General features: G+C 37.4%; 1 protein-coding gene across 2 annotated transcripts in view; it reads left to right on the forward strand.

Moving 5' to 3' along the window:
* The window catches only part of USO1 (USO1 vesicle transport factor), a 78,260-nt gene extending 58,612 nt beyond the window's left edge, over positions 1–19,648 (forward strand). The window contains exons 14-25 of one of the 2 annotated variants that reach the window (XM_081160690.1): positions 1,093–1,113; positions 6,426–6,536; positions 6,862–6,980; positions 7,134–7,315; positions 7,595–7,716; positions 10,483–10,621; positions 11,747–11,910; positions 14,357–14,437; positions 14,969–15,067; positions 16,628–16,735; positions 17,931–18,146; positions 18,626–19,647. In XM_081160690.1, coding sequence (XP_081016816.1) covers positions 1,093–1,113; positions 6,426–6,536; positions 6,862–6,980; positions 7,134–7,315; positions 7,595–7,716; positions 10,483–10,621; positions 11,747–11,910; positions 14,357–14,437; positions 14,969–15,067; positions 16,628–16,735; positions 17,931–18,146; positions 18,626–18,712 — 1,449 coding nt within the window. In that variant the 3' untranslated portion in view covers positions 18,713–19,647. Of the gene's footprint in view, positions 1–1,092; positions 1,114–6,425; positions 6,537–6,861; positions 6,981–7,133; positions 7,316–7,594; positions 7,717–10,482; positions 10,622–11,746; positions 11,911–14,356; positions 14,438–14,968; positions 15,068–16,627; positions 16,736–17,930; positions 18,147–18,625 lie in introns of both variants that reach the window. The other variant, XM_081160691.1, reaches the window with a different exon arrangement.
* The last annotated feature ends 8,111 nt before the right edge of the window (positions 19,649–27,759 follow it).

Raw genomic sequence — 27,759 nt, forward strand, 5'->3', positions numbered from 1 at the left:
AGAACAGTAGTCTTAAAATATGGATGCTAAGGCATTTAGGAATACACTTACTATTAGATGATTTGTCCACAGGTGCCAGCCTTGCTGTTGAACAGTTCAAGTTCATGCTTTAGCAGCAGCATAAAAGCACCGACATTCATAGTTACTTGTGGGTAGCAAACATGTGGATAAGTCTAAATTGCTGTATCCACTGGAATTGTCTGACTCCCTCCCCATGATAATGTGCCATGTCCCCCTTAATTTTTAATTTTGCTACATTTATGGAATGGTTTTATTGTTAGCTTTAAAGAAACATCAGTGCCATTCATAGGAATTGATAAATGAAGCTTAAAAATTAACTGTGGCCCTGGCTGGGGGGCTCAGTTAGTTGAAGCATCATCCCGTACACCAGAAGGTTGTGGGTTCCATTTACAATCAGGGCGCATACCTAGGTTACAGATTTGATCCCTGATCGAGGTGCATATGGGAGGCAACCAACCAATGTTTCTGTCTCTCACACGTGTACAAGTTCTCTTTCTCTCTCCCCACCCCTTCTCTCTCTCTAAAATCAATAAAATCATATCCTTGGGGGAGGACTTAAAAAAAAATTAACTGTAAATGAAAAGGGAATTGAAAACTCCCTTTGTTCTTTAAAATTGCTTTACTTCCATTGAAAGTTTATTTTAGCTTTGATATATCATTTATTTCCTATTGTTTAAAAAAAAAAACTATCCAAAAAATTCATATTTTTACTTATTTAATACTTGGCATTTTCATGTTGCTGTCAGTTGAAAACAGCTTTTTTAAGCCAAACAGTAATTAACTGTCTAACCACCATCACTACAGACTTCGCTCTAACATTGTAATCACAATTAATGCATAATGAGAAATCCGTAGATAGTGATGTCTTCCCACTTTTAATAGTCACAGTGCTATAAAATTACTCTTTCTCCTCTAAAATATATATGCATTGTTATATAATAAAAGATTAGAACTGTCCTGTGCCAAATTATTAGTTTGAGTTTGTAGAAACTGTATTAGAGGGATTTTTCTAGATTTAATTTTTTCTAAAGCAGTAATATTTATGAATAATTTTTAATGTATAATTTACAGGGTGATAAGATCGACAGACGGGTATGTATCATCTGTGTAAACTTAGGCATTTTCCTCTTACAGCAAGGCTTTTCTTTGTCTTGGGTTTGCCGATTGTTTTTTAACTGCTTGTTTGAAGTTATACTCTACTCACACTTTTATGTGCCAACAAGTTGATCTCTGTCCTAAGTGGCTCTCCAGTGTTTCTCCTTGGGATATTGTAGTGGTTTTTCTAAGAACTGTGGGAATGACATTCTGAAGCTATACTGTGCTTCCTCCGGGGATGCTAACACTTTCAGAAATTACTTGGTTTTGGCTTTTGGTGGTTTTTTCTGTTTTTTCACCCAAGCTTGCTTCTTTATTTCCCCTGAAACTATTTCAAAGGTACTAAAATCTAGGATTAAAAATTTTGCCTTTAGTTAATCAGTATATGAAAGAATGTTATGGTTTTTATATTAATTAGGTTATTGAAAATGTCCAGTAGTAGTAAGTATAATTTTGTAATTTGAAAGCTTTTAAATTAAACATTATGGGTTATTCTGGGTATAACCCATATACTACATCTACCGTTGGGATTAGTTTATGATGTGTGTGTGCACAGGAGTGGGAAGGTGATTTGTTGGTTTTGATTTGTTTTGTTTTGTTTTGTGGAATGTTTGGCAGAAAAAGGAATGTACCTTAATGTCCATATTTGGGCATACGTTCACTTGTGTGAGTGCTAATAACTGAGATCCTGTTAGGAATTGTATCTTTGTGTATGAGCATGATTTAACATGTTAGTAACTCACATACAAACATATTTGACCTGCAGAATTTTTGACATTAGGTAAAGTATTTTATAAGTATACATGTCAGTCATTTAAGAGGGAATTTTTTGTAGGTGTAATTTACACAGAGTAAAATGCAGACCTGAAATGTTCAATCTGATGATTTTTGGTGGTTGAATATGTCTCTGTAACCACCACCCAAAACAAGATGTGTAACATATTCATAGTCCTAGAAAGTTCCATCATACCCCTTTCCTATTAATTCTCTATCCCCAGAGGCACCACTGGAAAAATGAATCTTATCATAATACTCTAGAATCTCACTTTAAAACTTTAACACTAGAAGTTTAAAGTGTTGGCTTTTCATACTTTTTATAAAGAATGGAAAAATACTAGACTTGAAATCCACAAAGTAGGAATAAGATATTTTTACTTAGAAAATATAATAGGGGAAACATAATAGCTTGTGTTAAAGATCAGATGATTCAGCTTCAGTTATTTTGTTTGTAGTTCTATTCCATCCTGTAAAATATGTGATTTCTAGTAACTAAACCCTCAGGATGCTCCAGAATTATAATTTCAATATCCATTTGTCTTTCCAAATATCTTCAGTGGTTCATACACTCTGGGGGCTTAGGAAGAGATATGTACTTTTACTTAAACCTGTAAACAAATATACAAATGTGTAAACATAAACAAAATGAATAGTTTTAGTCAGAAAGTAGAGTGTGGCTTTCTTTTAGCATTTATCTTGTAAAGAATTCATCAGATGATTGGAGAAAGTAATAACAAAGGATGTTTTGATAGCTTTTAATGCCCAATTTCTGATTTTATTTTCAAGGAATAGAGCAGCTTGAACAGGATTTTATTGGATTGATCTTATTTTTAACATTTTATGGTGATACACTGGAGAAGTACTGTAGCATTTTTGCACTCGTTAGGAGGTGTTTGTGTTTTTTTCCATTTTGAAAAATTTAGAGAAATAGAAAATGGAGAGAGAATAATTGTTCCTCATTCTACTGCCCAAAGATAACTAGTGGTAAAATTTCCATCATTTTTTCCTGTACTGTTTATTTATAAGGCAGTGATCATATATTATTCCATTTTATGTTCTGCATTTTTTCTTACAGTTATCTGCCATGTTATTAAACACTAAATCAACACCACTTTTTGTGATTGTATAATATTTCACTAAATTGATATACTATAGGTTAGTTAACCATCTCCTTATTTTTGGACATTTAATTATCTCCCATTTTTCTATGTTATATATCATGATTTGATGAACATCAGAATAATATAGTCTGCATAAAAGAGCATTATTACATAGTCCTCACTTTGCATGTTTCAGTATGCATGGGTTTCTGTTAACTCAGCAAAGCAAGGACTGCCTGTATTTCACTAAGGTAAAAAAAAAGAATTATCCCAGCAATTAATATTACTTTTTTCTTTTTTCAGTTTAAACTTTATTCTGCCATCTATTTTAAATTTGGAGCATTAGTTCTACCTTTAATATGCTAGTAGGTAGAGAGTCATAGAATTTCGGAGCTAGAAACTAGGATGATAACCGTTTACAACATTTGTGGAGCACTTACTGTGTGCCATGCACTGTTGTAAGTTCTTTACCTGTGTTGAATCATCTCCACAACCCTGTGAGAGGTATTAACTCCTGCACTTATTTAAGTGTGTGGACGAGAGGTAAGGTTTTATGGCTGCTGAGTTTTAGAACCAGGGTATAAATCCTGGTATCCTCTTAATGAAATCATTTAACCCAACTGCCTCTGTTTACTAAGTGAGGAAACTGGGGCCCACATGGCATATTGAGCTTGTGCAGTAGATTTGCTTCTTCCAGTTTCCAACTAAATGTCCTTTTCACTGTTACCGTACTGCCACTCTTAGAAATAAAACTTCAGTTCCCTAAAAATACATGTATGTCCTTTTGAAATGGGTAAGACATGATTTAGAAATCAAAATGATACAAAAAGGTATACAATAAAAAGTCTTGGCCCCACCCCTGTCCTAGTTCCCTGCCTCCTATTATTCAAATGATTTCCCAGGTAAAGGGCATTTCTTCTCTATTCTTCAAGTGCTTTTTATGCATATCCATTGTTCTGCACCTTGGATTTTTTTTCACTTAGTGTTATTTTACAGTCCCACTAGCAAAGCGAAATAAGATTGCAGTGTACTAGATTTTTAGATTATCTGTTTCCCCACCGTCAACAGCATGTTGTCAGACTTGTATTCTTGTCGATCTGATGAGTGATGAATGTTACCTTGTTGAGTTTTAATTTGCATTCCTCTTACTAAAAGGTTGAATCGCTTTCTATGTGTTTGCGTACCAGTGGAAGTTTTTCTGTGAACTCTTCTTTTTTATATTTCATCTGCCCATTTTTCTTTTGGGTTGTTAATCCAATTTATTGTTTATAGGAACTTCATTTTATATTAAGGAATTCAGCCATTGTGTGTGATAACTTACAAATATATTTTTCCTGAGATGTCATTTATATTTTGACTTTGGTGTTTTGTTTTGGGTTTTTTTTTCTGTATCACTATTATTTTATTGTTATACTTAGAAAGGCCTTTCCTACTTCAAGATTTTAAGGAATTTTCCCATATTTTCATCTCCTAATTTCTGGTTTAACTTTTTGCATTTAAATTTTTGTTCCATTTTCTTCAATGAACTATATGACGGAGGGATCCTCTGATCTTTTTCAGATAGCTAGCTAGTTGTCCCAACATTTTTTAAGTCCATCTGTAACCCACTGATGGTTATATGCTGGATGTATTCATGAATTAGTATCACTTCATTGCTCTTTTTTATCTTTTTACAGATTCCCTAGTTATTCTCGCTTGTTTATTTTTCTATATGAACTTGGGAACAAGGTTGTTTAGTTCCAGAGAAAAAAATTTGTTGGTATTTTTATTTGGGTCACATTCATTTCATAAACTTTATTTTATAAATTAATAAAGAATATCTTCATGTCTTGAGTTTTCCTATCTAGACATGCATTCTTTCTATTGATTTATATCTACTTTTGTGCTCTTTAGGAGTGTTTTTAAATTTTCCTTGTTTAGGTTTTATATAGTTTTGATTAGGCTTTTCTTGTGTACTTTATGTTCTTTTGTAGCTGATGTGAAGGAGATGTTCCATTCTCTCTTAGTTATAGTTGACTTTGCTCCTCTTATCGTGCAGTTAGACCTCTAAGGACATACTTCGAGAAGATTCAAATTTAAATCTAGTTCCACATTTATTTACGCAGACATTAGAGGTATATTTGGCACCTACAAATGGTATTACAAGTAATACTAAATTTTTTACATATAACCAGGGAAATCAATGAAACATTTGCATTTATGACTTGAATAATTAGTTGTAAGTTCTCTAAGGCACATCGTCAATTGAGAATAAGTGTATATATTTTAACTTTTCAATTTACTTGGGTAACAGTAAGATATGTCATGGGCACGGTAATGACTTAGAGGCAAGGAAAAATAATACAGCATGTAAATTCACGCAAATTAATGCTTACTTCCCAAATCATTTGAAGAGGTCTCATTTGAATTTGTTTAAATATTAAGTATACTTGAAAATAGATTATAGAAAGGCCAAGATATTGACATCAAGATTCATTAAAATAGAACAGTCTGGGTGCTAGAAATTTTTCAAAACACAGTGATGGTTACTTTAAATTCATTCCTCTCTAGATCTTTGAATAATTGTACTTTGGATATTTTCTGAAATTACTCCCAAAGTGATGCATTAATGTGCTAATTTTTATTATTTTGTTTCAAACAAGTTTTGTTTGTCTTAAAAATATATAGGCTATATAATATAATATTGGCCGTGGCAATATTATCAGCGAACAGAATTTCCCACAAAGGAGATGTAAATGTGTTCTATCAGAATTTAGGGAACTGTAATTTTGATGGACATGCTAGTGTTCAGTATTGTTTAACTATACTTTGCAGCAGTTAGTGATTTTGGCACTTAGCTAACTTAAGTATTTTTCTCTTTCATTATGTGTGTGATTTCTGATTGTCTGGCATGTTGTCAGTGAATTTGTAACATGGTTTGTTTATTTTCCTGTTAGAGAACACATTCTCTAATGGAACTTGACTAAATAATTCAGGAGATTATTTATTTGTATTTTTCTTGATTTTTTTAAAAGAGGTAAAATTTGTCCTTTTATTAGAAACTTGTTTTTAAAATTTTAATTGAAACATCAGAAATTTGCCTGGCAAATTATTTTTTTTGTAAAGTGAATTAGGATTGGTACTTTTTTTTTAAGCATCTACATCATACACTTCCTCCTTAGTAGACCAGGTTTTTCCACTAATAGTAATTTAGGTAACCTGATATATGCTTATGAACATGAACCAATTCTGATTTCTTCTCACTGTTCATTTTGGGAAGTCCAGCCCATAGAGAACACAAGAATGCACTCTCTCATTCAATTTTTTAAGTCTGGATTCCTGACACATCTTTTATAAGATGTTAAATATCTTTATACAAATGGGAAGGGATCTTAGGACAACTTTAAATTTGAAAAAACTAAAATGAGGTTTCTGCTGACTTATCTATTTCAGGGAAGCAAAATACAGACAAGAGTTGGATTACTAATGTTGCTTTGTACCTGGCTAAGTAACTGTCCCATTGCAGTAACGCATTTTCTTCACAATTCAGCCAATGTTCCATTTGTATCCTTTATATTGCTGTAAGATACATATAAGTATTTATCTGTTATCATTTTTATGTCTTCCTCTCAATTAGAGGTAACTCTGTGCCCAAAATATTTGAATTTTCTTTATGTGTTTTAACTTTTTAAACTGTTAAGGCAGTTATGGTGCTTGCTTAAGGGTGTGTGTGTGTGTGTGTGTGTGTGTGTGTGTGTGTGTGTGTTTGCTAGAACTGTATGTAGAATTTATTATAGAAGCTCTTATATGAAATACATGTGAAATTCCAATTATAAAATAAAGTACTCTGGATATTGTGAACCATTAGTCTCCTTAACAAAAAGTTCAGCTTACAGGACAAATTGCAGAAAATCTTGGAGAGGAAGAGCAATTGGTCCAAGGCTTATGTGCCCTTCTGTTGGGCATTTCGATTTATTTCAATGATAACTCACTTGAGAACTATATGAAGTAAGTAAGGAGGAAACTGCTAGGGTAAAATGTCTTGCTAATGTCATTAAGAGAAAATGATAAATCTTTTTTGTGCCAAAGTATAATGTAGAACCAAGTTTTATGTTTCGTTATGACTTTTTCTTAAGCATCTCAATATGCTTATCTCTGTAGAGAGAAACTAAAACAACTAATAGAGAAGAGGATTGGCAAAGAGAATTTCATAGAGAAACTAGGATTTATTAGCAAACATGAGTTGTATTCCAGAGCATCTCAGAAACCCCAGCCCAACTTTCCCAGTCCAGAATACATGATATTTGATCATGAGTTTACAAAGCTGGTCAAAGAACTTGAAGGTAAGAAAAGAACATTTATGCTGGTATTCATGAGAAAGTACCTGTGATTATATTGTGTATGTTTATCCTGGACACGTGCAGACTTTATGATAAGCCTCAAAGTGGGGATTTTTCTAGCTTTTGGTATGTAGTCTATTCAAGGACTTTTGGTCTTCAGTAAGATGGTAAAGATTAGTTCTTATTTCTGTGTAGTTAGGCCGTATGTTTTTACTGATTAAGTCTTAATAAAATAGTATTTTAAATATTTAAAATAAATTTTAAGTTAGCTTTCTTTTATAGGTGTGATAACTAAGGCTATTTATAAGTCCAGTGAAGAAGATAAAAAAGAAGAAGAAGAGAAGAAGACATTAGAACAGCATGACAGTATTGTGACTCACTACAAAAATGTGATTCGAGAGCAAGTACGTACTGATAAACTCTCTGCCATACTGGTACTTTTCAATATTTAGGGAAGATTTTTCCTGGCATTTCAAATGCAAGAGGATACAGAAAGTAAAAATCATTATTTTCCTAAATAATTCAAAAGCATCTGAGAGCTTCAAATGTTTTACGCTTTGTGCAGGATGTCCTGGATAAAGACATGAATCAGACATGTTTCCGTATCACAGTCTCATGGGGAGACAAACCTATAAATAGATGGTGTGACACATGGATTATAACATATTAAGCCTAGTGATAGAGATAAACAAAGCTGTATGACAGCACTGAGAGGCACCTAACTTAGCTAAGTAGGAGCAGAGGCTTGGAGAAAATAGAGAAGCCAAGTCCTAGAAGGATGCCTAGGAGAAAGCTAGGCAAAAGGAGAGAGGAGAAAGAAAGGCAGGAGTTGTAACTGGCATGTGCATAGAACACTTGGTGGCTGTATAAAGGAGAAGTTTAAGAGGCAAGGCTAGAGGGAGCCCAGGAAGGAGGTGGTTGTGATGGGCTAGTGGAGAAAATTGGAGCCCTGATGATGGCCATAATGATAATAGCTGCCAGTTTTTCTTTATTGTTTCTAGGTGGTCCCTAAGCACATTTTAAACACTGTCTCATTTTGATTTTCACATCAGCCCTACAAAGTAGTTAATATCTTCAGTTTTCAATAAAGAGGGATCTGAGACAGAATTTAACCTTAGCCAGGGCCACTCACTGACTGGAGGAACAGAATTCAAATACATGTGTTACTGGGACTCTAAAGCTCATACTTTGTGGTATAGAGCCGACCTGGAAAATGTGGAAACTAAAGAAGATAAAACTGGCAGGACTAGGTAATGATTGGATGCAGGTGTGAGGGAGCAGAAAGGGTCAAATATGGTCCTTCCTGAGATTGCTGTCTTACACAACTGAGTAGCTGATACTGAGTTAGAACAAGAGAACAAGAAAGGGAGCTGATTTATTTGAGTGGAAATTATGAATTAAGTTGAAACTATGTTTTCAAAATCATCAATTGACATTTTCTTTGCAGGATACCAGAGAAGCTCCATATTTGCATTGTGTTGAGCACCTTTAATCTTCCGTTGTGTTCCTTAAAAATACCTTTCTTAGTTTTTTCTCTAATTTAATTCCTCATCCTGGTACCTTTATTGGAATCCTAGAAAGTGCTGTAGTATTACCTGGAAAGTGAGATTATTGATGTTAAAATTCCAGTGTCATAAATTCCTGTACACTGTTGGCAGTTCATGTAGGACGCCTTCTGCCCCCTGCCACTGTGCACAGCCTGAGGCAGGTGTAGCAAGTAAGAGCTTGGGTTGAGCCCTCTGAATGAGAACTGCCTGTGTGTTCTTTTCTTCCCCATAGTCTATATTGTTGAGATTGAAATTGTAAGAAAGAATAAAAATAGTAGTATATTTAACATTCAGTATAAGCCTTTCAGTTTATAAGCAAGTCAATAAATCAGAATCAGCTTGGAATAATCCAAATTTGAATCATTAAACTACCCATGGTTATTAGGATTTTTCATCCATATCTTAGTACAAATATGGAGTCATTTCCAGGTGGTAAAATGTAATGTCTTTAGAGCACTGGAAAATAAATACTTGGAATGTGATGCCATAGCCTACACTTGGACCTGATAAATATGGTTGATTTGGAAGAAAAAAAGAGGGATTTTACACAAGTACTATAATGACTCTTCTTTAGAAATGTTACTTTTAAATATTCTCACCATTTAAAATGCTATTTGGCAATTAGGCAACAAGCATGGAGAGCTATAAAATTTTTATATACACATTTGAGAATCCATCCTAAGAAAATTCTTCAAAATTCAGGAGTTATATGGACTAACATATTTATTGTAATAATATTTATCATTTAGAAAAATGGAAAGCAACCTCAGTATTGCTTTTGAATATAAATCATATTGTATCAACTCATTAGATATTAAGTATTAAAAATTATGATCATGAAACTGTTAGCAATATGGGGAAATTATGATTGAATAATAAGTGAATTAAAGGTTACAAAATGATATATGGACTGATTATGACAAGTTTAAAAACTTGTATTGGAAAAAAATTGAAAGAATATAAAGAAATAGATCAAGTTCCTACTAGTTATATTAGGGTGGTGAGAGTTGGAAGCTCTCTTTTCAGTCTTCTAAATGTTCTGTTACATGATTGTCATTAATGTCAACAGTAATATAAATGCATATGTATACATACATATGTTACCTTTCTCTTTTTTTAATATATTTTTATTGATTTCACAGAAAGGAAGGGAAAGGGAAGGAGAGAGAGAAATATCAATGATGAGAGAGAGTTGTTGATCGGCTGCCTCCTGCACGCCCCCTGTTGGGGATCGAGCCCGCAACCCTGGCATGTGCCCTGACCAGGCATCCTAGACCATAGGTCGCTGCTCAACCATTGAGTCACGCCAGCCAGGCTCTACTACCTTTCTTAAATAGTTTAAATTTCTTAAATGGTTTGATGGACCGTAAGGTTTTTCAAATTGATCCTCCACCCCCAATAGTTGCAGTTAGGTTGCAGGGTGTACCATAGTGCTGATTAGTGGGGTTTTATGTTTTGCCTTGGTGCATATATTGATGTATTACTGCGTAATTATTGAATGGTGTTGGAAGTGTGGAGTACTTTAACATCCTGACCCAAAATAATCTCTGATTTTTAATTTTTCATCTTCTTAATGCTAATTGGTATGAATTTACAACACTTGAATTATATTTTGTTTCACAGGATCTGCAGCTTGAGGAATTAAAGCAGCAGATTTCCACTTTAAAATGTCAAAATGAACAGCTCCAGACAGCAGTCACACAGCAAATATCTCAGATTCAGCAACACAAAGATCAGTATAATCTTCTTAAAGTACAGCTAGGTACGTGAGCTGGCCATCACTATCGCATTGTCCCCAAGAGCTGGACAAAGTCAAACAGATTATTCTTGTAGACTAGTCTTTCTCTAATCTTAAATCAATCACTGTGACAAACATGTAAATCAGATTTTGAAGTTCAGCCTTCTTGCTACCTGTTTGATTTTCTGATCCATTGATTTTCAACCTTGGCTGCACATTAGAATCTCCTGAGTTTTTGTGTGGGGTTTTTTTTAAATAGCACCAGTACTTGTCAAATGGGTACTAGATTTATCTAATCACTTTGTAAGTTATATAAAGGTCTAATCACTATGTTGTACACCTGAAACTAATACAATATTGTATGTCAACTGTAATTGAAAAATAAAAAAATTAATTAAAAAAGAAATAGCACCAATACTGAGACCCCACTGTATTTAATTTGTCAGGGTGGGGTCCAGGCATCAGTAATTATTATAAGCTCCTCCCCAGGTGATTCTAATATATAGCCAGTTAAGAATGACTGATCTAACCTTTCCATTTCCTCATCTGCAAAGTTGAGCTGATAATAGCATCTGTGTCATCTGGGAATTAAGTGAAATAATATTAGTAAAATTCTAGTTTAGTGCCTGGCACATGGTAAGAGCTCAAGTTTTTGTAAATAGTATCATCCTATAGTGCTTATGATTGGAATTCTAGCTACTTAGAAATGTAATTAATTTATATCAAAGTGACTAAAATTTTCAGGGGAAAAATATCTCTTTTATTTCCTTTATTTATGACAATAATTTGTCAGTTATTTTAGTCCATATAGAAGGCTATTCCTTTGGGGAGATTTTTTTAAAGGATTTTATTTTCTCTTATATTGACAGAATTGGAATTGAAACTACTATCATTCTTAATCTTAGATCACCAAACCATGAAGTTTAGTCTTAATAAACTATGCTGATTTTCCTCCCAGAAAACCTGAAACTATCATCAATTAACTATTTTTATCAAAACACTATTTTGCAAAAATTAAATTTGCTTACAAAAGTGCTTCCAAAGTAATTAAATTAAGCAAATTATATATTTATATTTGAGTCTTTTAATTCAAAATATGAAAAATTTAAGTTTTATGCTGGCTTTTCACATTTTATGCTTGTCTAATAGGAAAAGACAATCAGCATCAAGGTTCTCACAGTGATGGGGCTCAAATGAATGGCATTCAACCAGAAGAAATTGGTAGGTTGCGAGAAGAGATAAAAGAATTAAAAAGTAATCAGGAACTTTTACGAAGCCAACTGGCTGAAAAGGACTCTTTGATTGAAAAATTGGTAAGTAAATGTTAAAAACTTTTTTTTTTTTTTTAAATTTTATTTTTGTTTAAAATATTACAGATGTCCCTTTTTCTCCCCAATGACCTGTTCCACCCCATCCCTTCCCCCTCCCCAGTCCCTCTCCCCACCATTGTCTGTGTCCTTGGGTTGTGCATATATACATATAAATTCTTTGTTACTCTCCACCCCCGCCCTCCTCCATCCCTCTGATATTCATCAGTCTCATCTATGCTTCCATGTCATTGAATCTATTCTGTTCATCAGTTTATTAAGTTCTTTAGATTCCACGTATAAGCGAGATCATGTGATATTTGTCTTTCGCTGCCTGGCTTATTTCACTTAGCATAATTTTCTCCAGGTCCATCATACTGTCCCAAAGGGTACGAGATTCTTCTTCTTTACAGCTGCGTAGTATTCCATGGTGTGAATGTCCCACAGCTTTTTTATCCACTCATCTACTGATGGGCACTTGGGCTGTTTCCAGATCTTAGCTATTGTAAACTGTGCTGCTATGAACATCGGGGTGCATATATTCTTTCTGATGAATGTTTCAGGATTCTTAGGATACATTCCTAGGAGTGGAGTCACTAGGTCAAACAGCAGCTCCATTTCTAATTTTTTGAGGAACCTCCATACTGTTTTCCATAGTGGCTGCACCAGTCTGCATCCCCACCAGCAGTGTACTAGGGTCCCCTTTCCCCACACCCTCGCCAGCACATGTCGTTTGTTGATTTGTTGATGGCAGCCGTTCTGACAGGTGTGAAGTGATACCTCATTGTGGTTTTAATTTGCATCTCTGATGATTAGCGACGTCGAGCATTTTCTCATGTGTCTCTTGGCCATCCCTATGTCCTCTTTGGAGAACTGTCTATTTAAATCCTTTGCCCATTTCTTAATTGGCTTGTTTGTCTTCCTCTTGCTGAGTACTATGAGTTCTTTGTACACTTTAGAAATTAGCCCCTTATCAGGTATGTCCTTGGCAAATATGTTTTCCGAGGCTGTGGGGTTCCTTTGTATTTTGAGGCTGTTTTCTTTTGCTGTGCAGAAGCTTTTTAGTTTGATGTAGTCCCATATGTTTATTTTTTCCTTTGTTTCTCTTGCCCTAGGAGATATATCAGTGAAAAGTCCACTACGTGGGATGTCTGTGACTTTACTGCCTATGTTTTCTTCCAGGATTTTTATGGTTTCGTGACTTACATTTAAGTCTTTTATCCATTTTGAGTTTATTTTTGTGTATGGTGAAAGTTGGTGGTCTAGTTTCATTCTTTTGCATGTATCTGTCCAATTTTCCCAGCACCACTTATTGAGGAGACTGTCTTTTCTCCATTGGATACTCTTGCCTCCTTTTTCAAGTATTAACTGACCATAGTGGCGTGGGTCTATTTCTGGGGTCTCTGTTCTGTTCCATTGATCTATATGCCTGTTGTTGTACCAATACCAGGCCGTTTTGATTACAGTGGCTTTGTAATACAGTTTGAAGTCTGGTAATGTGATCCCTGCTACTCTGTTCTTTTTTCTCAAGATGGCTGCAGCTATTCGGGGTCTTTTTTGGTTCCATATAAATTTTGTAAAATGTTAAAAACTTTTAAAGAAGAGGTCAAGAGCAATCCTCATTATCCTGCTTGTTTATTTTTCTGGATTCCTGGAGCCAAAGTATCATATTAAGGTTTTAGAATATGAACTGTGTCAGACTGTCTAAAGTTTCACTGCTTCCTAGCTAATTAAATTTAAGCAAAATTAATTTCTTTAAAATTATTTCCTGATCTATAAAATGGTGGTTTTAGTATCTATTTCATTGTTGTGAGCATTAAATGAGATACTCAGTATAAAGCTCTTTTAATACGTGGAAATCACTCAAAAAATACTTGCTTTTATGTTCTTTCTCCATATGACATCAGGTAAGTGCTTAGATTTAATAAATTATTTGGTATAAGTATAAATTTTTTACCTATGAAAAAAATTTTAGACAGTATGTGCTATCTTGAAATTTTACCAAAATTAAAATGGTGGGCCATGGCTGGGTGGCTCAGTTGGTTAGAGTGTTACCCTGTACGACAAAGGGTTGTGGGTTCGAATCCCTGTCAAATACATCTAGGTTGTGGGTTTAATCCCAGGTCGGGGCACATATGGGAGGCAACCAATCAATGTTTCTCTCTCACATCAATGTTTCTCCCTCCCTGTCTCTCAGGTGAGGATTTTAAAAAAGAAAAAAATTTAAATGTTGGTATGAAGTCTTCTGGTAAACATCTACAAGACAGCTTAAACAGGGGTGAGCAAAAGTAGGTTTACAGTTGTAATACAAATAAATAATACAAGAATAAACTTTCACATACAACTGTAAACCTACTTTTGCTAACCTCTGTATGTGTACAGTTCTGTTTTGTTTTTTTCCTGTCTCTTTAGACTGAATTTGTTTCATAGTTTATTTCTATGCTATTTATAGAAATCTTCCCAAGCATCCCTGGACGCAAATGAAGCAACAGCTTCAGCTAGAGATTCTGAACAAATTGCAGAATTAAAACAGGTAATTTTCCAGTTTGGTCCAAGTTCTGTTTTGTCTTGTTTTAATTGTAATAGAGTAACCAGCTTTCAGTTCCATTAATCTAGAGCTACTTCGTCAGGTGTAAGTAAAAACTGATAGTGACGGCAGCCATGTGCAAATCCAGAAGCTGTTGTAATTACACAATAATGGTATTTGCTGCTTATTGTGGTTTTTTATTTTTTTAACGGTGATCTTTTTAACAAATCTCAGCATCTCACCAGATAATTTGTAGATTATCAGTGAACTAACCATTAAGAAAAATATAAGTATGTTTATAAGCTACAAATATGAATATATAAAATCTTATGCCTAATTCATACAGTATTGACCATGATAATTGCTTTGTTCAGTGTATTGGCTATTTAAACCTTTCTGTCCAGAAAAATAATGGTTTTTTGCATTGAAAAGAAAAAAAACAGGAGGTAAACTCATGTGTATGCCCTGTAAATAGACAATTTCTTGATGACATTAATGCCATTTAAGGTTACACCTCAACTGTTTTTTCTCTCTTAGGAACTGGCAACACTGAAGTCTCAGGTAAACTCACAATCCATGGAGATCACCAAACTACAGACAGAAAAACAGGAGCTGTTGCAGAAAACAGAAGCATTTGTAAGTTAATTAATTTTTTTCTCCCGAAAAATAGTAAACACAAGGTTGAAATGTTTTTCAGCCACTGTGGAAAATAGGCAAATTTGTCAAAAAGTACCTTCCGTTTAGGTTAGTCACTAGCCAGAGTTCTAGTCACATCAGCTTCTTGTCCATGGCAGCAGCCATATTATAGTCAGGCTTATCAGATCGATTTAATCAGTTACTGGTTCATTTTGCTAGTATTTTATATTTCATCCTGTCTGTGTAACCTTCAGTCCAAGTTAGCAGGTTTACTGCTGGTATAAAATTTTCAAACAGCTTGTTGGCAACCTATGCAATTCACAGGGGTCAAGCCATTGGACAAGAAGACCATCCTAGATCCTCCGTGGATAACCACGTCTCTATTCCAGCTTCTACTGTGGCGGTTGATTGGTTCCATGAATCACACAAGCAATCTCTTTATAAATGGTTGTCCAGCCACATCCTTGATATTTCACCAGAACATGCCTTGTCATTTATTGCAATAGGCACAGGCTGAGAATTTTCTAAATCTTCAAGTGTTATTCCCTTTGGCTTAAAAATTCCTTCTTCAATTTATCTCTCCTCCACATTTAACTGTAAGCAGCAAGGAACGAGGTCATGCCTTTAACACTTTGCTTAGAAATCTCCTCAGCTAAATATCCATGTTCATCACTTACAAATTCTACTTTGCACAGACACAACCCAGCCAAGTTCTTTGCCACTTTATAACAAGAATTGCCTTTCCTCCACTTTTCTTATTTCCATCCTAGACCTCAACCAAAACCACCTTTAACATCCATATTTCTCCCAGCATTCTGTTCATGATGAATTTGTTTTCTCTAAGACCGTAAAAGCTTTCTCTACAGCTCTCCGTTTTCTTTCTGAGCCCTGACCAGAATTGCCTTTAATGACCAGTTTTCTGCCAACAGTCTCTTCAAAGCAATTTAGGCTTTGTCTACCATGCACCTCAGAACTCTTCTAGCCTCTACCAGTTCTGAAGCCCTTTACACATTGTTAGATATTTGCTATACCATCACCTCGCTTCCCAATATTTTGTAAGAAAAAGGCAGAGAAGGACTGAAAGATTGATTTAAGAATACTTCCTGTAGCACTTAAGAAAATACATTTCACCAGTTAATGGCGTCCAGCTCAATGTCCCCACCTGTCTCTCTGAGATAGAGATGATTGTGCCAACTAAACTCACAAGAGTTTTATGAGGAAAAGTCTTTGAAACATATTCCCTGCTATTAAATGCTCTCTTATAGCTATATTAGAGCTGTCTTGTTGATTGCTTTCCTGGTGTGAACTTGAGACACCATAACCCAGCCTTCCCCATCCTCTGCTGAGATTTGATGCCCCACCACTCTTGCTTCAGCCTTCGACTTCACTGTAGGAACAACTCATCTTTCTAGGAGAGTACTTTATTCATGTAAATATGTAAGGGAATTATATTTTCTATTATTGGAAATTTCAAAGTAGCAAGAACATTAAGTCATCTTTGGGATTTCATATTGATCATAACTTTAAAGAAACTGTTTTTCCCCTAATTTCTACTTTCAGGCACAGTCAGTTCCTGTACCAGGAGAGAGTGACACTGTAATAGCTGCAAAAACTACTGATGTAGAGGGAAGACTGTCGGCATTATTACAAGAGACTAAAGAATTAAAGGTTGGTTTTGGTGCAGCTTTTATTTACTGCATATTATATGAAATGAACTCCAGGAAATTAGAGTTTATTTCATTTAATTTCTCAAATCCTTAGATTTATAAAGAAAGCTAATGGGGTGTGATGTTATCTGATAACCTTTCTATTCTGTTACTCAGGATGGCACAAATGAAGATTTTTTTAAATGCCTTTTCAAATAATTGTATCAAATATGTAAAATAAGAATGTATCACAATGTACTTTGAAAGTAAAAATCATTGAAAATTGTTTTCTTATCAATCTCTAATCACAATAAGAAACAGAACTACAAGTATGGCTCAACCACAAGCCACTATGTAGGCTTTCTATCAGCTAAGGAGCAGTGAAATCCTGTGGCCTGCTGTGTGGCATAGAAATCAGAATAAGCAACATGAGGAAAGGAATGAAGTAATTGTAATAAAAGCAAAAGGCATGAAAGAAAAATGGAAAAAGGAAGATAATGTGGTTGTGCCTTTTGGATTGTGGTCAAATTATTTTTTAGCCATTGGTTTTATTTGAAGCTATTTTTTTTCCCGGCTTTAATTGTATGTATGAAGTTGGGATGAAAGATTTCTTTAAAAACTTGAGTTCTAATTTTGATACTAACCAGGCTTCTGCTATGAAATGTTTTGTGTATTTATTCCTCTCATTATGTGAAATGGTATTATCTCTAGGGATTTATTGAGCAATAACTGATTAAAACTATTTTTTGGGTGTTAAACTCTAGTTTTCACAATATCCATCTTTGATGTGTAGCCTAACTTAAATTCTCATGATACTGGATGAGTGTCTGTGTGCTTTAAACCTCCTATCACCCTGGCCAGCTAGCTCGGTTGGTTAGAGCTTCGTCCTTATACACCAAGGTTATGGGTTCAATCCCTGGTCAGGACACATGCAAGAAGTAACCAGTGAATGCATAAATTAGTGGAACAACAAATCGATTGTTTCTCTCTCTCCATCTCTCTCCCCCTTCCTCCCTCTCTGCTCTTCCCCCAACTCTAAAATCAATAATTAATTTATTTTTTTTTAAATTTCCTCCTATCCTCTCAACCTCTACCCTTAAACTCCACAGGTTGGACAACAACAGTGATTTATCATAGAAAGAACCTATTTATTAAAAAAAACCTGAGAAGAATGAATACTAATTTTAGATTAGTGATTTTCACCTTTCTTTTTCTAGAATGAAATTAAAGCTCTGTCTGATGAAAGAACTGCTATTAAAGAGCAACTGGACTCATCTAATAGTACCATTGTCATTTTACAAAATGAGAAAAACCAGCTTGAGGTCAACATTACGGATTCTAAAAAAGAACAAGATGATCTCTTGGTGCTGTTGGCTGATCAGGATCAGAAAATACTGTCATTAAAGAATAAACTCAAGGAACTTGGTCATCCAGTAAGATTGAAATGTTTCCAAAAATGTTATATATGATGTTTCTTTATAATGTACATTTAAAAATTATACTGTACCATGGAAATGTACCTATATATCTATATTATGGGCATAGATATGTTGGTACATGAGTTCAGTGTTCTCTACACTGCTCACACGGTGCTCACCACATTTACTTAAGACACAGATTAGGCACAGTTTCCAGCATTTGTTAACTGTTCTCGTTTGGGCTTTGAGCTTAGGAAGTGAATTGGTTGCTCCTGTGATAACAGCTCTCACCACCTAAACGTGCCATCCTGTGTTGCCATCCGTTAGCAGGTTAACCTGGTGTATGTCTCACCCCATTAAAAATGACAAGGAGCCTTGAGTGTTAAATCGAGGAAGTGAGACGGTGTGTAGTCATGTGACCGCTGGAATGGAGCCCTGTCGCTGCGCTGAGTGTGAGGGGCTTCCTCGGTGTTGAATGTGTGCTTTCCGTTTAGGAGGAAGAGGAGGATGAACTTGAGTCCATAGACCAGGAGGATGACGATGATGATGACGACAGGAGCCAGGGCGACAACCAGCTTTAACGTTCCCAGGCGTGGCAGCAGCTGCATCGCGACTTTGAACGTGGAGTCTTGAAACAGTGCTTGGGTTTGCCTCCCCAGAAAATAAAACTTAAACTAAGTGGGAAACATTCACTAATGAGACTATCGATATATTTTTTAAATAATGCCACCCATGTTGAAAACCCTTAAAACTCTAACTTTATGCAGAACACACATCTTTTACTGAAATTCATCTGAATTGTCCCAAAATATACTTTTTAAAGAGCTCCAGACACCAAAAATATACCATTTTAGGGCATGTGGTGGCTGTGCTATTTGCCTTAGTTCATTGGTTGTTTACATAAGTTCTGTATTTGTCTATTTTCACTTTTCAGAATTTGTGGCTTTAAGTACTAACATATTTGATTTAATGTGTATTCGAATCACTGTTTCTAAATTCAGTATTGGAGTTCTTAGCTCATGATTTCCTTTTAAAGAAATGAAGTTACTTAAAGGCAAGGTAGCGTGGGCAGGAGGCGGGAGATAAGGCAGATCATCAGCCCTCCCTCCAGGGCTCCTCCTGAGAGGAGCAGGACGGGGACCTGCGGTTTGGAGTGAGTGCCTTGACGGCCGGAGAGGCTGTGTTCGGACCTCAGCCAGGAAGCGGGATACTGACCGTGGTAAGGAAAGCTTTCTGAGAAACTCTTGCAACAGTGTGTTAGCATGTGGTTGGTTTTGGTTTTAAGCTAAATGTTAAAATACAAGTTAACCACTCATACAATTCAGATTTAGTATTGTTTGATTACCATAAAGCATATTATGTTCCTAGTTTTAAAAAGACACAAACTATGATTTATATAATTTATTGGCATTTTTGCTGCATAGGTTTAAGTCAGATAATAGATTTTTAAAAAGCAAATGAAGCAATGTGTCAAAATTTAATGTTTTCATAATAAAAATAGATATTATGGTCACTTAATCCCTGGTCATGGTTTCTTTTTCTTAAGATTTTGAGAGAAGTATTTTATTCTTAATAAAAGGTAAGGCAAGTGGAAGTGGAGTTCTTCTCTTACTAAAAGTACATTATTGTATCTGAATGTTAACGGCTTCCGATTCAGAACTAATGGTTAGGATTGCGTAAGGCTGGAGGGGACTCATTGGAGCAGAAGCAGAAGAGGTTGGAGAACAGTCTAGCATTGGAGTTCTTTGCAATGATGTTCCTTTAAACAGGTAGGTTTACTTAAAGCAAGACAGCAAAAATTGGAGGACAAAATATATCATCTGGCTCCTGGCTTCGGGAGTCTTTTGAACAGTCCACTAAGGGACACAAAGTTTTGAAAGAGAAGATGTGTCTGCGTATTTGAAAAAGGAGATGGCTGTGTGTTACAGAGCACTTGTGAACGCAGCACCGTGCCCCTGTCCCCTCGCACCGCTACCACCACCATCCTGCAGCCGTTGTCGTCACAGAACTACGTGGCTAAAGTTGACACCACATACTAATGACTTCATTTCAGGCTAACATTATAAGGATAAAGAAAATGGGTCAGGAGTAAGAATGAGACGTCCATAGATAATGGGATACCAAAGATCTCCAGACAGAAACATCTGCAAAATCAGTGATAGTTTGCCAAAGCTCAGTCAGTCGGGCTGGCCTGCAGGAGAGCAGACACGGGGAGGCCTCGAAGCCGCACAGTCTAGCCTGGAGCCCAAAGGGACATCATTCTAACCATAACAATAGTTTATTGCCTGGCTCACTCTGGAGTCTCCTAAACTGGTCTCTCTCCCCCTCCAATCTAGTGGTTGCCTCTCTACCACGCTCTCCCATCACCCTTCATACTCACCACAGGAGGCTTTCTAAACCACAGGTAGGAAGAGAGATTGCGGTGGCCTGATGTCCGGAGTCCTTAGCCAGGTGGATTAAGGCCCTTTGTGCTCTCTAGCTTTATCTCCCTTCAAGTATATTTTAGAACCATCCCAAAATACTTGCTGTTATGGCATATATCCTGCTTTTTCAACTCTCACTTTGCTTTTGCACATGCTCTTTCCTCCACCCATTTGTCAGCCCTCTCGTTAAAGGCTGTCTTTCCTTGTATTAAGAGCTATAACAGTGGAGCAGTCATCATAAAGCATAAAACATTGGTCTTTATGATCTGAAATTTTATTCAAGAGTTTCACCTCTAGCACCTTGAGAATCATCACCCAGAGTTACTGTTAAAGGATACTAGTCTGAAATTGTGCTGATTAAAAAAGCAAACCCTTAAATGTAAAAGTTCTGTTGCAGCCAGGTCAGGGCCTCATAATGCTAAACTGTATTGTAACAGCAAAATTATCCCATGAATATTGAGTGTACAGTGTGCTGGGTACTGCTGTAGACACGGGATATAGTAGTAAGTAAGACAAGAGTAAGGTAAGTCCCCATAATGACTCAGATTCTGGAGGAGTAACAAGTACAGAAGACAATGTCAAGTACTGTGTAGCTTCTGAAGGTGCTTGCAATTTATCCTGAGCTTGATGGGAAGCCAGAGGAGTGATTAGATCTGATTTCTGTTTCATAGATTATTCTCTTGATAATTATGTTGAGAATAGTCTAGGGCAGAGATTTTCAACCAGTATGCCACAAGAATTTTTAAAACATGCAATACCTGACTATTTAGTCAGGGGCACTGATCCCTTTTCCCTTAGGTTGTCAAAAAAATGACAACAGCCAACAAAATAATAGCCGTCTGGTGTGAATCAAAATTATACCTATTATTTTTTGTCAGATTGGCAAAAAACATTTTTTGGTGTGCCACAGAATTTTAGTGGTTAGTTTATGTGTGCCATGAGATGAAAAGTGTTGAAAATCTCTGGTCCAGGGGGAGGAGGCCAGGTAGGAGGAGGCTATTGCCATTGTCTAAGCAAAAGCAGACGTAGTCACACTGCATTGTAGGGGTAGAAGTGTCTAAAGTAGTAGGGTCTGGGGTGTATTTTATAGGTAGAACTGAGGACTTGGTGAATTGCAAGTGTCTAGAGAGTAGGGGAGCAAGAGAGGTCAAGAGCAATGCCTGGGGAAAGGTAGTGCCACTTTGCTGAGTTGAAGAAGACAGGTGTGGGTTTGGGATGGTGATCTGGAGTTGTGTTTTTAGGCCTCCTAAACCAGAGACCCAGTAGATACACTTCCAATAGGCAGGTGCATTTAGAAATTTGGAGCTCATTGGGGCTGAAAAAAACAGTATAAAGATGGTCTTTACCATCTTTAGTATAAAGACCGTCTTTATAAACTAAGTTCTTACAGGGAGTGAGTGTAAAGAGAAGGCAGCCAAGAACTGAGCCTTTGGGCAACTCAGTTTTTAGTGGTAGGGGAGAAATCTTAAGCAATAATAAACGAACAATGAAATAATATTTCCCAGAGCAAATTTGAGCCTTGGAATTAAGTGGAAAACTGAGAAAGCAATGACGTTTGAACTGATCTGCTACTGCAATTTTGGAAAATGAAAAAATTCTTTTTGCAACTGCTTAAATGAAACATTATTCAAGACTAGTTCTTTACTAGTGAATCTAATTACACCTGTTTTTTGAGAATTCTGCCCTGCCAACCGAATAGGGGATAAGTATTTGAAGAAAATGTTCATTTACAATTACATATCACTTTGAAACGTGTTTTAATGCAAGTTATTTTACCAAATTGCCCCTTTTGTGGATTTGCGAATTGCTTCTCTGCCAGAAACTCTAAAGAGAAGTTATTCTTGCAGTTTTGTATGTCCACAACTCAGAAACTTAAAGATTTTCTATAACCTTTCAAAATGAAAACTAAGCCAAAGGGGAAACATTAAGGTGTGACACATATCTATCTTAAAATGTGGCTTCCCTTCCTGCAAATGAACTCATTTTGTCTAGACATTGGTTTTTTCTATACCCACTCTAAGCAATTGTGACTAGTTGTTTTAGTTTCAAAAAGCTTTATACTTCAACCTTGCTACAATTACACATCGCTTTTGGTTTTGCTCATTACAAAAACATGAGATCACTTTGTAATTACATTTTCCACCTATGAGAATGTAAATACATGAATCTCTAATACCTGGTTTGGTAGTCTTTTTCCGGCTCTGGCTTTTAATTCTAGATTATCTAAATAAATTCTCTGAATCTAGTGGGGTATCTGTAGTAATAGAGCTTGCCATTTTGTGGCCCTTAAGTTTTCACCTCTCTGTGACATTTCATGCTCCTAATACTCCCGGCGAAACAGCTTGTTTTTGACCCAGAATGAGGCTGCATAAATAAAGCCTATAAAACAAAAAAAAGTAGGCAACTGTCTTGCAGCACAAAACGGTTAGCATGTTTCAAAATAGAATGAGATGAATAAAAACTTAAGTATTGCTTAGGTTTCTGTAGTCTTACAAATTACCTCAGATTTAGAGGCTTAAAACAACACATTTATGACCTCACAGTTTCTGAGTCAGGGCTCGTCCAGGTTGTTGGTAGAATTCATTCCCTTATAGCTGTAGAACTGAGGGCTTCAGTTTCTTGCTGGCAGTTGGCTGAAGTCTGCCCTCAGCAACTAGTGGTTACCCCTAGTTCCCTGCCATATGGGCTCCCTCAACAGGCTCACTCACTTCATCAAGCAGCAGAGGGGATCTCTAGCCCATTCAGCCTGCTGGACTGAGTCATAAATACAATAGTATCATCACGGGAGTGACTTGCATGGCTGTACCATGTTATTCTGTTGGGTAGAAGCGAGTCAGGCCCTGTCTACACTTGGGAAGGAATGTCCCAAAGGCATGAAAACCCGGAGGTGGAGATCATGGGATGCCACATACTGTTCTTGAACCCCAATTCTTTCTCAGATGTTTTTGAAATACAGTGTATGGGCAGGGGCAGGTGCAATTGGAAGGGAGTAGTAAGTTTAACAGCAAATATTTGTGTTAAACTCCACCTTATTTAATTCTAGGCTTGGGTCCTTGCAAATGGAAAACTAAATAGGTCAAAGTAACTTCACATTGGTCAATATTTTAACAGTATGAAGCTACCAGCCACAGCCTAGACATTGGTGTCACCAATTTAAATTTTTGGGCCAGTCCTCTGAGCTTCATATCCACCTCATTGTCTCCCAGTTGGCATCAGAAAGGCACCTCGATGCAGCATGTTAAAAACCCAGTTCATGTACCTCCCCTCGTGTTCCTAAGCCAAGTCCTCTTGTAGGCTTATCTCAGGGGAATTAACACCACCCTTTTATCCAATTGCACAAACAAGAAATCTTGGACTCATCCTTAGTACCTATCTCTCAATTTTAATTTTAATCCTCAAAAAGTTTTCACCTCTGACTTCCCAGCGAGTTAAAGCAGCCCCACCTGGGCTCTCCTGTTGCTTCTTCTATGGTAAGCCCTTCCTTGTTTCACTGTCCCCAGCTTTAATAAACATACCCTCAAAATAAAAACAAAAAAATAAGACTAGAATAATTAGAGACAAGAGACATAGAAAACTCCTTTCAGATGTTTTGCTATAATGGGGATTAGAGAAATGGGACATAGCTGGAGTAGGGATGTGGGGTCAAGTGAGAGATTTTTAAAATAGAAATACTGTCCTGGTCAAGTGGCTCGGTTGCTCGGAGCATTGTCCCATCCACCAAATGTGGGTTCCGTTCCCAGCTGGGGAGCACACAGGAGGCAACCAGTCAGTGCTTTTCTCTCACATTGATGTTTCTCTCTCTCCCCCCACCCACCCTTCCTCTCTGTAAAGAATCAATAAAACATATCCTTGGGTGAGGATTTTAAAAAAGGAAATAGTAAAGGCTGTGTGCGGATGGTGAGCAGCGAGGAGGGAGGGTTACAGTTGCTAAAGCATGTCCCTGAGTATCCAGACGAGCGGGCTCAGGCGCTGAGGCCAGGGGAAGGTGTGGGCCCAGCGCGGCGGGTGGACAGCAGTCCACAGCGGAGCTGTGGGGAAGGAGGGAAAGCTTGGCAGGTGAGGGCAAAGTGTGAAAGTTCTTATTGCTTCTGTTTCGTCAGTTAAGTAGGAAGCAAGCATCAGTTGACAGTAAGAACTGGGGAAGGGTGTTGAGGAGAGCGGAGAAATTGGGAAGATCAATGTCTCCAGTGGAGCTTGGGAAGCTAAATGCTCCAGGAAGGTGTCGTTCAAGCGTCCATGGCAGACACAGAAGTGTCCGGAGAAACGAGACGACCGTCTTCTGCTTCCCTTCTGAAGAGCCCGAAACCCTTCCCTTGAAGCCCCAGGCCAATTTTTTCCTGTGAAAAAGGAGTAACATTAGGCCTGGGTCTCCCAGCAGATTGATACCTCTGGGGAAGGTGACCTTGGCTCTGCCTCCTCAGCGCTGTTTCCTTGGCAACTGCCACCTGCAGCCAGAGGAGAAGGCTTCGTGCGGGAAGCTGTCGGGGGTCTGCTGTGAAACCTCCCCTGTGGGACGGCACCTGCACAGAGGCGGGGACTCGGCCCCGGCCCCGACACGCTGCTGAGAGTGCCATCAAGGGAGCCCAGCGCCCCCTCTTCCTTAGAGGCCAGGAGCTGGAACACGGGGGAGCCCCTGAGGCCCCGATGACATGACGGAGCTGCACACTCAGCATGCCTGTCTCGTATCCCTCTGTAAGGTTAATAAGTGAAGTACTAGAGTAAAGTCTACTGTATCTTACGAGCTTGACTGATCATCAGAACCAGTGGCTGCTGCTGATGTGGGGCACAGTGGAACAGGGAGCAGGATGGGCACTCCGGTCCCTAGCTCACTTTGAATCTTCCTGTATCCTGGCCAGAACTGGCTCACGGATTCATTTCCTGGCAAACCAATTGCCATCAAAGGAAAGACGACCACAGTGATCGTCTTGACTGGTTGCGACTCACCCTTGGGGTGTTGTGGGTGACGAGGCAGCATCTCTTAAAGCACAGAGCTTTGTGGGGTGGGCAATACTTGAACAAAATTAAGGTGATGTTAAGAAGAAGGAAAGACAGAAGCCAGAGTTTACAGGGAAAAGATATTGGGCAGGCGATCAGTTGCATCTGTTGTGCATATATAAGGTGCCCACCCCCCAAAGTATGCACACACTCTGAATAGCTGTAAAGGCAGTGTTTATTAAAATGCATTTCATTTTCAAAAGTGAGCTATCAGCTGTTAAAATGTGTATACATTTGGGGGGCACATCCTGTATAATGCACAGGATAAAATAAAACATTTTCTTGGATCTTTATAGCTATTTTCTATGACAGAACAATTGGTATCCAAAAGTCCTACTTAAAATTTGACTATTTCGTGTTAGACATAAAGTATATCACAGACCAGATATGTAACTCAGGCACCAAACTGAATCTTCCCATTTTCTAATACAATTTTCATATTTATATGAAATTCACATTTTTACGGTTTTAAAATTTTTTGAATGCTAGTAAGTGCCATCAAATAACATCTATTAAACATATTTTGTGTGATTACCTGCCATGTATAAAGTCCTGTAAAATCACCAATGTCTGAAGGTTAATGAAAAATTTGTTGCATTACATCAATGTCTTCCTAAACTTTTACTTCTTAACTCATTGATTTTTTTCTTAGGAAGCAGTGACTCATCTGCAGGCTGAGCTCATTAGAAACTTTGTGTTCCACAGCTGACGAGCACTGATGTCAACTTGTTTTCCTATTTATACTATATTTAATATGGACGAGCAAACAGATTCGATACTTGAACAGACCAGGCAGACCTAAATCCAAACCCTTGCTCCTACATGTCTAGATTTCTGAGTCTTTTAGTCAGCTCAGGCTACCGTAACAAAACACCTTACACCGAATGGCTAAAAAAACTATTTTATTGCTCAGTTTTGCAAGTTGGGAAGGTAGGTTTCCCTCTGAGGCCTTTTCTCTTGGCTCGTGGGCAGCTGCCACCTTGCTGTGTGGTCACAGTGACCCCTTCTGCACATGGAGAGAGACTGGGAGAGAGGGAGAGAGACAGGGAGAGAGATGGGGCGGGGCTCTGGTGGCTACTACAAGGACACTAATCCCATCATGGGCTCCACCCTCATGAATGACCCGAATTGCTTCCCAAAGATCCCCACCATCACATTGGGGGTTAGGGCTTCCACATATAAATGGGGGGAATACAAATATTCAGTCCATACTACTGAACAGATTACTGAAACTATGAAATCTTAGTTTCCTCCAGGAACTAATTATACCTACCACACCGAGTATTGTGGAGATTAAATAAAATTTTAATACGTATGTATGAGTCTGACCAAACTAAGTTATGCTATAAAAACAAATGACTCCAGCCCTGGCCGGGTGGCTCAGTTGGTTGGACCATCGCCCCATACACCAAAAGGTTGGGGGTTCAATTTCCATCAGGGCACATAACTGGGTTGCAGGTTTAATCCCCAGTTGGGGCATATGCAGGAGGCAGCCTATCAATATTTCTCTCTCACATCATGTTTGCCTTCCTCCCTCTCTCTCTCTCTCAAAATCAATAAAAACATGTCCTCAAGTGAGGATTAAAAAACAACAAAATAAAACAAATGACCCAAATTTCAATGACACAACACCCAAGGGGGCTTGTTCATGTCCATGTGCTCAGCATGTCAGCTGTGCTCTGCTCCAAATCTTATTCCAAGAGCCACACTGAATAAGTGGCTTCTGTCTGGGACTGGCAGGTCTCATGGCAAAGGGAAAACAGAGGTGGCAGACCTCACGGTGGCTCTCAGAGCTGCTTAGAAATGCCATCACTTCCATTCACTTTTCAACGGCCAAGCTAATGCAAAGCATAATCCTTCCAAAGGGACAGGCCTGAGAGTGAGGAGTGATCAATATCTTAGCAGTCACACAATCTGTCACAGTATGTAAAAGTGTAACCAGTAAATGTCAGTGTCCCTCCCTTCCCTCTCTCCCTTACCGATCCTGCTGAGGAACACGGTTGTGGAGCACGCAGGGGCCGTGTAAAGCCATAGTTAGCAGTCTAGGTTCTGGAGACAGACTGCCATTTTCCAGCTGTGTGGCCCTGGGCAAGTTATTTAACCTGTGCCTCAGTTTCCTCCTCTGTAAAATAGGAATCATAATAGTATCCATGCCATAGAGATGTGGATTGAATTAGTTGATGTATCTAAAGTGCTTAGAACAGAGTAAA

The sequence above is a fragment of the Miniopterus schreibersii genome (assembly GCF_964146895.1).
Source record: "Miniopterus schreibersii genome assembly, chromosome: 1".
Classification (NCBI taxonomy): Eukaryota; Metazoa; Chordata; class Mammalia; order Chiroptera; family Miniopteridae; genus Miniopterus; species Miniopterus schreibersii.